Source organism: Pleurodeles waltl, chromosome 3_1 (assembly GCF_031143425.1).
Source record: "Pleurodeles waltl isolate 20211129_DDA chromosome 3_1, aPleWal1.hap1.20221129, whole genome shotgun sequence".
Taxonomy (NCBI): domain Eukaryota; kingdom Metazoa; phylum Chordata; class Amphibia; order Caudata; family Salamandridae; genus Pleurodeles; species Pleurodeles waltl.
In genome coordinates this window covers 667,266,839-667,282,385 of record NC_090440.1, presented here as the reverse complement: position 1 = coordinate 667,282,385, position 15,547 = coordinate 667,266,839, and the positions used below count along the sequence as shown (strand labels likewise).

Sequence of the window (15,547 nt, the reverse complement as noted above, 5' to 3'; positions counted from 1 at the left end):
CATCCTTAAGCACCTGGTAATTGTCTGCACCTTCCTCCCTGACAGTTAAGAGTTTGTCCCTACCCTTGTCAGCAAAGGAAAACTGTCTGTCCACTGCCTCTGAGGGACCTTCTGTACAGGCCCTCTCCAAAGCAGTGACCCACTTGTGGATGTCGTCTTCAGCCTTATATGGTGAGACTATTTTACTAAGATTCCAAGAGTCACAGGAGACCTCCCTGACCCTGATCTCTCTAAAGCTGTTGCTGCTGCCACCATGGGGTGCCAGTCCCAAATTCTGTCTCTCCCTTAACACTGCCAAGGCCTTCCTATCTAAGGCTAACCTTTGCTGCTGTAGCCTCAGTTGGGCCTGTTTTAGTTTGTCTACTGAACTCCCTATCTAGGGAAACTCCTCCCCCACCCCTCCCTCCTCCTGGTGGCCCTTTGCACCATCCTGGTGAGAGAAAACGTGGGCCTACTTGTTTGTTCCCCCCTTCCCACTCTCATGAGTGCTTCCTAGAGGACTATGGTATTCCCCAGTATCTTCCCGACCCTTCTCAGTGGGATCTAATTTGATCCTGTCCACCACTGAAGGGTCAGTCTCTACTTCCTGCTGTTCCTGGCTCTGAGCTTTGGACATCAGATTGGATGAGCAATCCCAGGAGTAGAGTTTTGTTGGGATTTCTCCCTGTCTTCAGCTTTGTAGAAGCACATAGCTCCCTCAGTTCCTGGAAGGTGAGGCCCTCATACTTCGATTCTTGGGCCTGGGTTGTATCCTCTGCTGAAGGCATGTTACCTAGAGTAGTGCAAATGCACCTAACTACTCTAAGGTTCTAGACTTCCTAAAAGTTTAGAGGAAGGGCTATGCTAGACCCTCAACGTAGCTAAACTAAAAGTCTAGCAATCCCTGCTACTAAAGTGTAGTGTGTCTCCTAGGACTAGTAGTGACCTTTCCTGTGGAAAGTCACTGGTGATAGAGTGGTAAAGCAATTGCAAGTGTCTTATCCCACCGCTGCACCACCAGTGTAGGAAGCTGGCCTAGTGTATAGTGGACACATCTAGTGTTACACCTTCTACTGGGTCCAGGCAACCCGGATTAGATAGTGTTACGGTGTCTAGACAGCCAGGGCTCTCTATGGTAGCTATGGTGAGCAGCCAAGACTTACCCACAAGGCATGTGAAGCACTTGCAATACCACAATAGTCACACAGTAACTTATCACACATGAAAGGAACCACACTGTGTTCCACTGTGTACTTTATTATAGGCATACCAAACTAGTCTACCATTGGTATACCTCCCTCTGTAGGTATGAACAAACTGAATATACACAAGTAAGTACTCAGGAAAAGCACTGATTAACGATGGCCCTATTTGGGGGGGAGGTGGGTACACACCATATACTACAAAAATGGAATGCGAAAGGGTGTCCTCCATCAGAGTTTATGGGGTAGTTAGCCAAGGGCTGAGGAACAGTGGAACACCAAAAAGGTAAGTACCTAGAAGATCCCCAACGGCCAGGTGAAGAGCTGTAGATTTCCGTGTCTTCCATAGGCTAGCATGGGTAATATCGTGTTTGGAGAAATGCAGAAACCAAACAAGGACTGTGGAATCCAAGGGCAGATTCCGGGCAAGGAGGACCTGCAAAAGAAAAGTACAGTCCAGTCCACACAGGAGTGTCCAGGTGGGGCAGTAGGCAATGCCCACCCTTCTGTAGCTGAAGATCTGGGTCATCGGTGATGGATAAAGTTCAGCTGTGTGGTTCAGGAGCTGCAGAGGAGTCCCAAAAGTTGCCTACAAGCTGTCCCTCGACGGTTGCCAGATTGCAGATGGGTCAGTGGTCAGGTGGGCCACCAACAAGCACAGGCAAATGCAAAAGGAGCTGTTGGAGGTTTTGCAGAGCTGTGGAGGATTAGCAAGGCCCTGGGGGACTCGCCCCTTGGTGGGGAGTCCAGGCTGACCCTCAGGGTGCAGGCGAGCCGGAAGAAGCAGTTTGAGCCCCCACAAGCAACCCACTGGCAGCAGGCACAGTAAGTCAGTGTGGGGTCCAGTCAGCACACCTGAAGAGGAGTCTCACATTGCGGGAGCTGCAGAGAGGAGGCTGATCTTACAGAGGTAGAGTGCTGGTGGCTGGGGCTACTTGGAGCCTGAAGATCCCTGGGAGCAGGAGTCAACAAGCCTTGGTTGGTGCAACAGCTGTGGTGCACAGGGGTTCTGTCCCAGTGTGCAGAGAGAAGGGCTGACCATCTCCCACGTTGGACAGAAGGGGACCCACCCACAGGGGAGTCCCTAAATAGCCCAAAAAGGTGGGTTGGTCACACTCTCGGGTGACCACCTATCAGGAAGGGTCACTGACGTCAGCTACTTGGCCTACCCAGTCAGATGCTCCCAAGGGCCTCTTCACAACTTGGTTCCAAGATGGTAGAACCAAGTGGGCACCTGGAGAAGCTCTGGGCACCACCCTAGGGTTGGAGATTGTCAGGGGAGTGGTCACTCCTCTTTCCTTTGTGTGTTACGTGCCAGAGTGGGGACCAGTGGTCTCTTGACTGGTACAAACCGGATTATGCAAGTAGGGCACTAAATGTGCCCTTCAAAGCAGTCAGAAGGTGCGGGAGTCTGTCCCGCCCCAGCCCAGTAACACCTATTTCCAAAGGAGAGAAGGTTGCACCCCTCTCTTACAGGCACTCCTTTGTTCTGATGTCCCCTGCTTGAGCTAGTCGGGCAGCAGGAGGACAGAATTGTATCTGGGGGACTGAAGCAGTGCGGGCTGCCCACAGACCCTGGAAGCAGAACTGGAGGATCATCTAAAGAACCCCCAGAGGGCATGGAATCCTGCCACCAATACTTGAATCAGTATTGATGTATGATTCCTACATGTTTGATACCAAATAGGCCTAGGATCAGAGTTACCATTATGTCTCTTGACCACAGAGTGACCAGTGGCTAGTACATAGATAAAATGGCTTCCCCGCACTTACGAAGACAAGGGAATTCGAACTGAAGTTTGCAGGGGCACCTCTGCTCACGCAGGGGTGCCCACACAGGGACCTATACACTTCCCTTTGGGTGGAAAGGGCCTACCATAGGGTGACTTACAGTGACCTGGTGTAGTGGCCAGCAGTGAAAGGCTGCCTGCACCATTTCATGCAGGCTTCAAATGGCAGGCCTGCAGGCACAGTTTGCATGGGAACCCCTGGGTGGCATAATACATGCTGCAGCCCATGGGTAAGAACTGGTGTACCACTGCCCCAGGTACCCACGTACCATCTACCAGGGACTTACAGGGGCACACCAGTATGCCAATTGTGGGGTGCATGAAGTACCAAAACAACCAAATTTGGAGGAGAGCGCACAATCACTGGGGTCGTGATTAGCAGGATCCCAGCGAAAACGGTCTTAGCACATCAGGCAAAAAGTGGGGGTAACTATGCCTGAGAGAGGGGACTTTCCTACAACATGTTCCACCGTGGTAAGGTCCTTGAAGCTCTGCGAAGTGCAGTCCTTACTATCCAGGTAAGCAAGTGCCAGATAGGACAGGGCAAGGTTGTATATTTGGGCCACCTGGAGGCAAAGTTCAACCACCACAACCAAAGATCTAGTCAATTCTGGGCTAGGAAGCTCCAACCACTCAGACCCTAGTCAGGATGTTCCTTGGTTTGACTGGGTGCTACATGAAGTTTGTAAATGGGTATGGTACCATTGTAGCACCCCTCCCAGAACTGACCTCCAAGAAAATGACAAAAAAGGTCAATTGGACAGTGAGCTGTCAAAAGGCATTTGACACTCTGAAGGAAACAATATGCTCAGCACCCATTCTGAAAGCTCTAAATCAGTGGTCTCCAAATATTTTAATGCCGTGCCCCCCCAGTTGAAAACTAAAAATCATTGCGCCCCCCCCACCTTTTCCTAATTATTTTATAAAGTATTTAAACATTGCAGTTAAGTACTGTTACCTTTTTAAAGATGCAATTATATGATTCTGCTTAAAACAAAAGCCTGTTATCTATGTAATGCTTCTTTTGGCCAGAGCCTCTCTCATGGGAAAGGTTGGTCTCGTTCTCTTTTGTTGAGTGGTGGGGGTGTTCGTGTAGGGAAGTGCCCCTTTTTGACATGGTCACCCCCACGGTCACCCCCACTTTTTGCCTGGTAATTGATGCAATTTTGACTGAAAGTGCACTGGGTTCCTGCTAACCACGGACCACAGTGCTAGATCTCTTTCCCTAAAACTCTGCAATTGTTCTGGTTGCAGCAAGGCCCCCCCTTTTATTGCTTGGTTTTTAGATGCAACTTTGACTGAAGTATGCTGGGTTCCTGCTAACCTTGTCCCCAGTGCCAGTGTTCCTTTATTAAAACAAGACACCTGGTCACTTGATCCCCAACTGACCAGGCCCTTCTATAAGTCCCTAGTAAATTGTACCCCTGGAACCTCCTAGGTCATGGGAACTGAAGAGAGCTCCCCAGAGCTGCAGCACATCTTAGACCACTCTGAGGGGCCTAGCACCAACCTTATGCAGACTGCTATTGCAGGCTGCTTGACAAGGTGCTCCCAAAATTGAAAACGTGACATGGCACATACTTGTGTCCCGTGTCCCCTAAAACACTGCTTGTAACATCTGTAAGTCACCCCCCTACAGCAGGCCTTCAGCCCTCCGGCAAGGTGCATTATATTACAAGTGAGGGCATATATTCATGAGCAAATATGCCCCTACTATGTCTTGGTTGATTCTTAGAACTAGTAAGTGTGCTGGGAAGCCATGTTAAATACATGTGCTGGACACTGGTCAATACGAGTTCCCCAGCAATACATGATGGCTTATCATACATCTTGTTTTAATAAACCTCACTAATTCCAATGATGAATTTGTTTAATACATGTACCCAGAGGGCACCTTAGAGGTGCCCCTGAAAAACCTACTAACTGCTGGAGAGGTCATTAACAGGTTCTGGTCAGCCAGCCACCAACCTGCGAGAATATGACCTCCCAGAGTGAGAGCCTCCACTCATGAGAGGTCAGCAATAAAAGCTTGTCTGGGCCGGGGTATTACACACCCCTTCCCACAGGATGACCTGCATTCCAAGGCAGGAGCTTCAAAGAAGTCCACCACCTTTGGTATGCAGAACTGGCCATCCTCAGAGGAAGATGCCAATTCCCCCGCACCAGGGCCCATCTGGTAACTGGGCAGGCGGGAAAATTAGCTATGCAGGAGGTGTGTCACAGTTCCAGACTGGGAACATCCCTAAGGTGACTAGCCTGAAATGGACACAACTTAGGAAATTCTGCTATCTTGCATGTGGACAGGGTGATGCCCACTCCCCACAGGAAGTGGTCATTTATGGGGTGGGAGGGGTAATGACCCCAGACGTAAGTAGCGCATTGGCTACTACTCTTCACTCCCCTTAATGCACCCTAAATTGAGTATCTAGGGAACCCCTGAAACTAGATCCTCAGGTTTTTGCTGGACACAAAAGTAGGAGTGGACAAGAAGCCTGCTGAACCTGAGACGCTAGGAGTATGACTTACTTGGTGTTGACCGTTCCTACTACATCTGAACCACAAAGAGCAACTGACCTGTCCTGACACTGCAGCCTCCAAGAAACTGGTAGAGCTGCAAGTGTTTCACCAGTTACCAAGAAGAACTCCCTTGAAGTAGAGGAGCTGCTCCTCTGCGACCACTAAGAAAGACCTGAGAGGATTGGGACCACCAGAAACACGATGCTGGATATCACCACTGCACTCGAGCTGCCCAGCCTGTGTTGAAGAGGGCCAATGGTGTCAGCGTGGTCCCCAAGCCCTCCAGAGATGAAGCTCGCCCTGTGTTTGCCCACTGGGGACTTCACTACGGCATCTACAGACTGTTTTCGCAGACCCCTCTGTAACTGAATGTGACCAGGAGACAAATACCTGACACCCTAGGGCATCTCTGCACCCATCTGCCCCGGACCCAGGAAAAGAGAACCAAGGGTGTCAGCACATCTCTCCCTCCCCCCCACATTGTGAAACCTGAGCCCACTTCTCTTGACTTGATCGATCTGGACCCCTGGTCCATGCATGGAGAGTGTTTCTGCAGGCCCCCCTGCAATGGTGAGGAACGCCAGTACACCCCTGCACCTGCACCCTACAGCCCGAGGAGGAGTGAACTGTCTGTGTCTCCATGTGCCCGAGGACATCAAGGGTCGAGCTCCCCCGCCCTGTGGGTTCCCTTGGACTGTCCATTCCTGCAGCAACTTTGTAACTTTGTAACTTTGCAACTTTGTAACATAACTGATCCCCATAGACTTGAATGGGACACCCGATGCCGTAACACACCTCTGCTCCCAGATGCACTAGAGCTTCCCGAGTTGACCTGTTGGTGGGGCCTTGTATCTTGCCCCAAACTCACCTTAAGTCCAGGAGATTGGTCCCGTAAGTCCCTGTACTTTACCTGATTTGCCGTCTGTTCATCGTTAGGATTGCATTGCAACTTCCTCAAAAATGCAGTTTAAAGTGAAAACACGACATGACACACAGCCTGTCTTGCAACCCCCTCCCCCTCCATTTGGCACCCAGGCAAGTGGGAAATTTAGTATACAGGGATGTGTATCCACTCCTCAGGTCAGTCCCACTCCTAAGATGAGCTGCCTGGTGTGGACACAACATTTAGAAATCTGCCATCTTAGTGTTGGCAGAATTAGGAACTCTGAGACAAGGTAATGCCCACTTCCCACAGTGGTCACATAGGGGGTGTAGTCCGGGGCGGCTTCCCTGTTTGGGCGGAGGAGTATCTTGCAGGCACCCCCAATAGAGCTGCGAGGACTCTGAACTGCAGTAAAAACTGGACACCTGAAAGCACCACTGCACCTGTGCCGCCCATTCTGAGTTTAAGTGGACTAGCATTGCCAGCGTATTCCCCTGGCCCTCTAAAGACCAAGCCCACCTTGGACATGCCCACTGCATTCAGGGTCGCTGGCAGTCACAGAGGAACTAAAAAGGATTCTGGATCAGTGAGGAGCATTCATCATTATTCTGGTAGACCTAAGTGCGGCATTCAATACTGCTGATCATAAGATTCAGGTCCAGAGACTAAAAGAGACAGGGGAGAAAGAGAAGGCTCCGAAATAGATGCAGTTCTTCATGGAAGATCGAACTTTTCAAGTGATGTAAATCTCAAGCTTTTCATATATTATGGCCTCTAATTGTGGAGTGCCCCAGGGTTCTGCCCTTAGTCCCACCTTTTTCAATATATATTTAAGACCTCTGACAAACGTTGTGATCGAGCATGGGCTATCTGTTGTATCTTATGCAAATGACACCCAACTAGTGGTATCATTTACAAAAGGGAAACATCTGGACAGCTTGCAGCTAGCCTTATGCTTAGACGATGTGGCCAAGTGGATGGCAAACTGCTGCCTTAAACTTAATGGATAGAAAACCAAACATGTTTCTGGAAAACAAACCACATGCAAATATTGATTTAGGATGGCCAAATTGTCTGGTTAACTCCCCCATTCCTGAAGCTCTCATAAAAAATCTTGCCATGTCGTTGGACAAAGCCCTCACAATGGATGCACAAGCAACAAAATTGGCCTGTAGATCTTTTGGTATACTAAGGACAATCTGGAAAATCATTGAACTACTCCCAGAAAACTCGAGAAGAACAGCGATATAGGCCTTGGTAAACTTCAGCCTGCAAATAGTACAAAATGCAGCTACCAGAATGCTACTGAAAATCCCTAAAGCAGACTCAACAAAAGATTCACTTAAAACACTACACTGGCTGCCCATCGAAGCAAGAATTAAGTTCAAAATCTTAAACTTAGCACATAAACTGATTCATGACACAGGCCTTCAGAAATTGAGAGACATACTGGTACACTATCACCCTATTAGACCCCTCCGATCAGCTCAGGGTTACTTTCTGAAGGTTCCAAGAATTGGGAAATCTAAATGAGGAGGGGGATCTTTTGTCTGTCTAGATCCATAACTCTGGAACTCCCTGCCAATAGAGAAAAGATCGACAACTGAGGAGCCAGATTTAGGAAGATGGTAAAAACCTGGTTCTTTCCATTACTTATTTAATAGCCGAATCTCTGTCTGGCAGGAGTACATACTAGTTGATCTTCTCTTCACCTTGCGCTGGGGGGCCCAAGGGTAGCCATGCGCTCTACAAATTCAAACTTCACTGTGGACTCATAGACGCTGCCTGCAGCCTCTGCCCCCCAGGCCCCTCAAACGAGAGTGCTCTGAAGGGGAGAAACCCAGAGCCTCAAGGAGCCTCTGCACCGTCGCCTCTGGCCCCTGGAAAAGAGGACTTAAGATGTCACCTGGTCCCTGAACATCTCAAGGTTGGAACCCACCTCACCTCAACTGGAGTCTGTCCACCCCTACAGTCTCTTTCCAACCTGACCGATCCCAGACGACGTACTACACCTCTGCACCCTGCCGCCCTAGTGCTTCCGGTGTGACCTGTGGGTGTGGTCCTGACCGTTGCTCAATACTTACCCTACATCCAGGAGATTTGTCCCGTAAGTTGCTGTACTTTACCTGAATGCAGTCATTTTTTGCCGCTTCTGAAAAATGCACCGTGTCGACTTTCTGCAAGAAAAATACTTCCAGGTTTCAAATGCACTAACCTGATCATATTTATTCTGGTGTCTAAATATATATAAAAATACTTGTTATTTTTGTAAATTAGTGCGGATCTCCTTATAAGTCTTGTGTCTCATTATTTGACTCTGTACCCATGGTAAATGTCTAATACTCCTCTCTGATAAGTCCAAGTCTGCTCGAACATGCTAACCCCTAAAAGAACACCCTGAGACTGCTTGAGCAAGCCCCAGTCCACTGGTAAGTGAACAATTGGACTCTGCACAATATATCTCATTTTGATTTATCCTATAAGGAGCCAGCTTCTTACACCTACCTTTCAGAGGGAACCCCAACCACTGGAAGTGGAATTAAGGGGAGGGCCTTTGGGTGGTTGCCTGAGTTGCCACTGGCTTGACAGGTAACACAAACTCCTTCATCTTCTGGGGCATACATTGCCAGTAGAAGTGAGGGGCTAACCTAGTCCAAGTTATGTTCTGGCCAAGATGCCCAGCTGAGGCAATGTCATGTGCTAAGGTGAGTAGGAACTCTTTCTGCATCTGAGGCACCTCCACTCTCCCAGTGGCACCAGGTTTGGAGTCTCTGGCCTCAGTATACAGGAGTCACCCCTCTCAGTAGGTTTGATGGGAGCCACAGACATCCCCCTTTTCCTGCTCAGCACTTGCGGTCTCAGGCTCAAGAGTGGGACAGGTCCTCCGTCCCTGGCACAGCTTTTCCCTAGAGGGCCCCCTAGGGCCCTAGAAGCTCTGCTATGTAAGGCCCAAGTTCCTGGGGGCTGAGTTCCTACAAGGGCTGACCGGTCTTCCCCCGGAGGAGAGCAGACCTGAACTTGTGGCTTCTCAGAAGTTTACAAGACTTCCTACTTTTTCCTCTTAGAGGGCTGGTCCATGCCTGACTCCAACTCTTTTTCACACTTTGCTTTGCACTGTGCTCTTGTTTTACACACACTCATTCAGGTATACCCAGCATAGTTGCATGGGTCTTTCTTCCAGATCATTTTCTAAAAGACAGGCTAAAGGAATTGCAGAGAATACCACCACCTTCTTTTGGCCAGTAACCCCTCCCCATTCTAAGGACACCATGGCCATGGAATGGACCTTATCTTGGTTTTCAGCATTGATGACTGGGAAGATCTCACCAGTCAGATACTGTTATGGTGATATCAGTTTGTTCAGTCACCATGTTGCAGCTGTATTCCTCGTTTATTTGAGGTTGTCTGTATTTCTCCATGTTAATGGGCCAGACACCAGGGCAGCTACATCCACCCCAGCAGCAGGCACTGCAGGTGCACTAGGGGGATTCTTTTTGGGCAGACAGGGTCTCCAGTTAGGTGCCCATTGGCATTGGTATCCCAGTTTTTACCCTAGTACCCACCCTTGGTCTGTGTTTTGTCGTGGGCCCACCCTCCTGAACAGGTTTCTGGGAGGCTTTAGAAGACTCTTTGTTTTTATCTTTAGACTGGTCACCATCTTTCCCTTGAGGGGGGCTTAGCAGCCCCTTTCTTATACACACCTCCCCCCCACCCCCCCTGAGTTGCCTTGGATACTGTAGTCCTGACCCAGAGGTCCACCTTCTTTCCCAGCTCTCCAGATGAAATTTTACCTAGGTTTACCAGGTGCTGATGCAATTTTTCAGAAACAGTTACTTAATGTAGGAAGCTGGCCCTTTACCTTTTATGTGGATACCATGTAAAGGTTCTAGGGGTTCCCAAGTGAGTGGACAGGGCATGCCATGCAATACCAAAGTGCTCTATTTAGGCGTAGTGTGCTCAAGCAACCTTGGGCTTAGCACACAGGAGTGCAAGATATCCACATATACACACAATAGTTAATAAATCAGACACATGAATCCAGGAGGAGATCTGCAACACATTATAAAAATAGCAGGTATGTTTATATATGTTGAGGGATCAGATAAAAATCATTGAGATAAGTATGTTTTTAAATAGGAATTATTTTCACTTTAAAAAGGTGGACACTGTGCTATTTCTGAGTTCTGCAATAATATCCTAAAGGAAGGTAAAACAAGATCTACAGCAGGACTTCAGCTGCACCAAAGAAGCAAGAAGTAAAAACCCTTGACGTGAAGGAGTCACTCCCCTGCATCTGCATGCATCTAGGGAAACAAAGTCCGGCTGCTGGGATCTGCTGTCCTCTGGACCTGCAAAGATTCTTCCACACAGGTAGTGGTTCTGAGGGGTCCTCTGGGTCCTCTCTGCCTTCTGTTTAACTTGTGAGCCCTTGCCTCTTCCTCCAAGACAGAACCCCTGTGCACAGCGACTGTAGCACCAATTGAGGCTTGTTGACTCCTGCTCTGTGGGATCTTCAGGCTCCAAATAGCCCGGCCCCCAGCACTCTACCTCTGCAAGGACAGTCTCCTTTCTGCTGCGCCAGCGACCTGGGACTCCTTTACAGGTGTGCTGACTGGGCCATTCTGCGACTGGACTCCCCTCTAAGGGTCGAGTCTGCAAATCTCTAACAGCTCCAGTTACCTTTGCTTGCTGGTGGTCCCCCTGATCACTGACCTGTCTGCAATACGGTGACCCATGAGGGACAGCTCCTAGGTGACTTCAGGGACTCCTCTGCAGCTCCTGGGTCTCGCAGCTGGACTTCACCTATCACCGTCGACCCAGATCTTCACCCACAGAAGGGTGGGTATTGTCTCCTGCCCCACTTGGACACTCCTGCGTGGACTGGACTCTGTCCCCTTCTTTTGTAGATCTTCTTCATTCGGAATCCACCGTTTGGTTCCTCCGGCCTGGTCCTGCTTTTGCAATATTCCATTTACAAGTCCCCTTGTTAGCCTATGGGATGACCAGGTAACTTACCTCTCCTCGTCGCTGGGGATCTTCTAGATACTTACCTCTTCGGGTTCCAGTCTCTCCCATATCTTGGCCAACTATTCCATATCCTCCGGTGGGGGACCCATTCTCTCATTCCACTTTTTTTAGTATATGGTTTGGCTCCCTATAGGGCCCTTGCTCTTTTATATCTCCCAATGCTAACTTGTGTATATTTTGTGTACTTGCCTCCAGAAGGGGTTTTACCTTTAGTAATCTAGGTTGGTATTCCTGTAATAAAGTACCTTTCTTTTTTCAACACGGTGTGGTTCCTTTAATGTGTGATAAGTTACTGTGTGACTAGTGTGGTATTACAAGTGCTTCACACTCCTCCTAGACTGGTCTTGGCTGCTCACCACAGCTACAACTTGAGGGCCCTGACTGTCTACACACTGTAACACTATCTAGTAAGTGTTGCCTGGACCCAGTATAGGGTGTAACACCATAGGTGTCCCCACCACACACTGGACCAGCCTCCTACAGACTCATTCATCCTTCCCGCTCTGCAAACTGATTTCTGGGGGCAGGGACTTCCCTTTTCAGGGCCTTAGTTGTGACACACCAGTGGTCAGTGTCCTTCATGGCTCTGCGCTTCTGCAGTGGAAAGTCATGAAGGGAAACAGACTTGACGCCTGTATAGGACGCACAACGTAATTTCCGGCGCAGACAACACTGACTGACTGACATTAAGCTGATCGACGCCACCCACTGGCGCACAGTGGTACTGCTCATGAAAATCTTCCAAATCCAGTCTGACAACTGGGGAGAATTTAGAGGAAAGAATTCTGCAGCTAGATATTGTCCCTACCAGATAAGGCGTTACTGAAGGTGAGTAACTTTGTCAATGGTGCCATCATTAACAAGGTCTTGGAAGACTCTTTGCAAGAGAAACTTTAGGACGCACTTTGCATTTCTTGTCGAGCTGCTTGCTAAAATTACAGGAGGGCTTTTTGTGGTTCGCCAGATGCAGATGGTTCTTATTTTGTAGATGTGACATCTCAAATTTTCCTCCATTCTGGTGTTATTGAAGGGGCTTCCTTCTTTCAGGGGAAAACATTACACCTGTAGTCACAACCTTCAAAGCCACCTTCACCGGAGCAGGCGATCTTCTAGCCTCAGTCATTGATACTTCTAGTACAAAAAGCACAACAGATCTAACAATCTTTGGTTTTGTGTATTAGGTACAAATAGTATATGCAGTCTTCATGATTGTCATCAGCATAACATCTTTTTGCCACTGGAAGCACAGTCTGAAGAGGCCTTTCTAAGTTCTGCCATCCTGACAGTGAAACTGAAAATTCCAGTAAATATTCACGTAGAAATGGTAGCACCACAAGAAGAAATGCCATGGTTCAAAGTAAAGTCCAATAGTTGCTGAAAAACTGTGAGGCATTATATTGCTGGGCAGGGACTTCTACCACACAATGTTTGGTTGAAAATCCAATGATGGAGAAGTTAATTTTGCTCATTACAGTAACTCTCCTAATCCTGTTAGCAATTCCACCTGCCTATATTCACTTGAATGTCCATTATTCCTCTGTATTGTAAAAACACGGAGTATACTTGTAGCTGGCAAAAAGGAACTGCGGTAGTAAATCGTCTGGTTGCTTATAGAGGGTAATTCTTCAGCTCGTGTGGTACAGTATAAGGCACATCCTGAGATAATGGGTCATGAGATCAAATGTTCACTGCTTATGACTCAAAGGGGCTAGAGAACTAAGAGTTTGGGACTTAATAGGGTGAGTTAAGTTTAGTGTCTTTCTGATGATGTGAAAAGGATTGAAGGCATTGCTGTGAGATGGTTCTTGTGCTTTTAACTGGCTTCAACACCTTTTCACTTGTGCTACGTCTTCTACACCCTTGCTGAACTCCAGTCTGCACTTTTACCAGTAGGACTGACCGCTAGTGGTCATTCATTTGGCTGGTTCTGTCTCTGTCTTTGGCACATGGCCTTAGCCTGATTTCTCTTGTTTTTACTGCCAGAGCCTGAAGTTTGGCTTTCTAATGTTAACTTCTACCATAAATGTATTGCATTTATTTACATGGACCTCTGTATTTTATCTTACAGCCGGACCTGGCCGCAAACGAAAGTCTACTTTTGAAAAAGATCCAGCTTCTGTGTTTGATGGAGGTGAGCCTGTCAAGCAGGGGCTATATCATAACTGTTTAGCCATAAGGAGTTAATGGAAAAGAATGTAGAAGGCAGCAGGCTGGAACAAAATATGTGGGGCGTAAAAGCCTTTCTTATGATGAGGAAGAATTATTGACCTATGCAGGGTAGCAAAGATGAAGGCATGGCAGAGTATCAAGAGCCTAGGAATGCTATCAGGAATATAATGCCAGAATTCCTCAAGTGGAGATTCTTACATTTACATGACACTGCTACAGGAGATAAGTCCTCAGGGATAGAAGATCTGTCCTAGGTGGCAGTTGGGTGTGGATTCTCTGTCACGTATGACCCATGCCATACTTAGTTTTGATATTTTCTAACCACATTCTTAGATTTTATATTTAGTGTGTGTTTAAGAGGGGGGCATGTAAGTTGACTTGATTCTCCATGTCTTGCCATTCTGTAGATGACCTTTACTCGGCCCGCAAACCACCGCCAGCTGACCTTTGAGGAAATTGCCAAGAGTTCACAGGTGGCAGTTAATGATGTAAGTTTTCATCTTTTGGTGATAGGGAATGGTGATGTTCCTTTAGTTTGGACTCGAGTAGTTCTGCCATCTAATGGCAATTGGGGTTCCAGAAAATATTTGTCTCTCATGAACTTGTTTTCTGCTCCCTTACCTTTACTGCAGGTAAACCTTGGTCTGTTTTTCTGCGCTTTCTGGTTGTGGATAGCTTTCTGCGGTTGTTTCCGTCCATCACTAACCCTGCCGTTTCTTGCTTTGGGTGACATGCTTCAAATAATCACTGTCAGTTTATAATCCGCTCCTCTGTCACTGTGTGAGATTCATACTGATAGCACTTCATTAATCTTATTCTTGTTTGCAGTTTGTGATCTATTTCCAGTGACCCAGTACTTCTTATTCTTGGCACCTCTGTCAGTGGGTGGGTATAGTGGATTTTCTAGGAAAGCAATCTCCTGGAAGCCACAACATTTCAACGTCATTTGACACATAAGCTTATTGATCAGTTCACTAGAGTAAAAAAAAAATAAGTCATTGCAAAACGAAAATGCAAACACTGGAAGTTATACAGGTCATACACTGTTGCTTCAATGTCAGTGCAGTTCAACACATTTGTTAAAACAAATAACCAAAATCAATTACAAAAAATTGTGTTGGTATTAGTCATTTTATCAACTCATCACAAAGTTTTACTACTCCACTGCTTGACCCAAAGTTGGTTTTCTCAAAACATATTTTTGAACATTCAGGGTCAACCCCCAACCTAATTTTGGAAAACTGGCAACGCAACTGAGGTTCCTCAAATAAACCTAGGCATAAACATATATGTGTGATATCGCCTGACCCATGCCTACATAGGCTTATGAATTACAGACAAGGGGAGAATTGCTCAAGGGTAGTTGATTTGTTCTTAGAAGTAATACCTGTGCTGTTAAGCAGATTCTGATCCTTCTGGACTGCAAGCGATAAGCCGATCTTTCGGGAGGCTCCATTATGGTAAGCAACAATTGATCCCTGACTTGAACCTGGACACCTGCCTTAAACTTTACAGTGGGCTTGTTTTCTCTGCCACTTAATAATTAGCTGCCTTGATAAATTTCTTGCTCTGGCATTGTTTTCATTTAGCTACTTATCCTGATGATGACCTTTTAATAGTATCTCCTCGAAACACAGTTGACAATCCTAGGAACGAGGACATTGAATTGATGACCTGCTTCCTATGTACTTTGAGTCGGACATTGTGTTTCTCCATAGTTTTTATCTACACAGCCCTGTATTGGTTTTGATATTTACACTACGTGATCACTTGAGCACAAAACACTTGTTTATTCACTTGTTGATCCATTTATGCTTTAATTAGTTAGATATGGTTAATTACATTTTCCTTTTGGGTCTAGCCTTTTGTGTTACTGGAGATGTGAAATTATTGTAGCTTCCACCAGCAACCACTGTTCTTGTTACTTGTATATGCTCCTGGTTCCAGGTGGTTATTGGGCTGCCCCTGTGTTATTTCAC

General features: G+C 47.3%; 1 protein-coding gene across 1 annotated transcript in view; it reads left to right on the top strand.

Annotated features, from left to right (window-relative positions):
- PSMD13 (proteasome 26S subunit, non-ATPase 13) overlaps nt 1-15,547 on the top strand; it is a 157,689-nt gene that overhangs the window by 56,813 nt on the left and 85,329 nt on the right. Inside the window, exons 10-11 of the mRNA XM_069223211.1 lie at nt 13,468-13,530; nt 13,976-14,056. Coding sequence (XP_069079312.1) covers nt 13,468-13,530; nt 13,976-14,056 — 144 coding nt within the window. The remainder of the gene's footprint in view (nt 1-13,467; nt 13,531-13,975; nt 14,057-15,547) is intronic.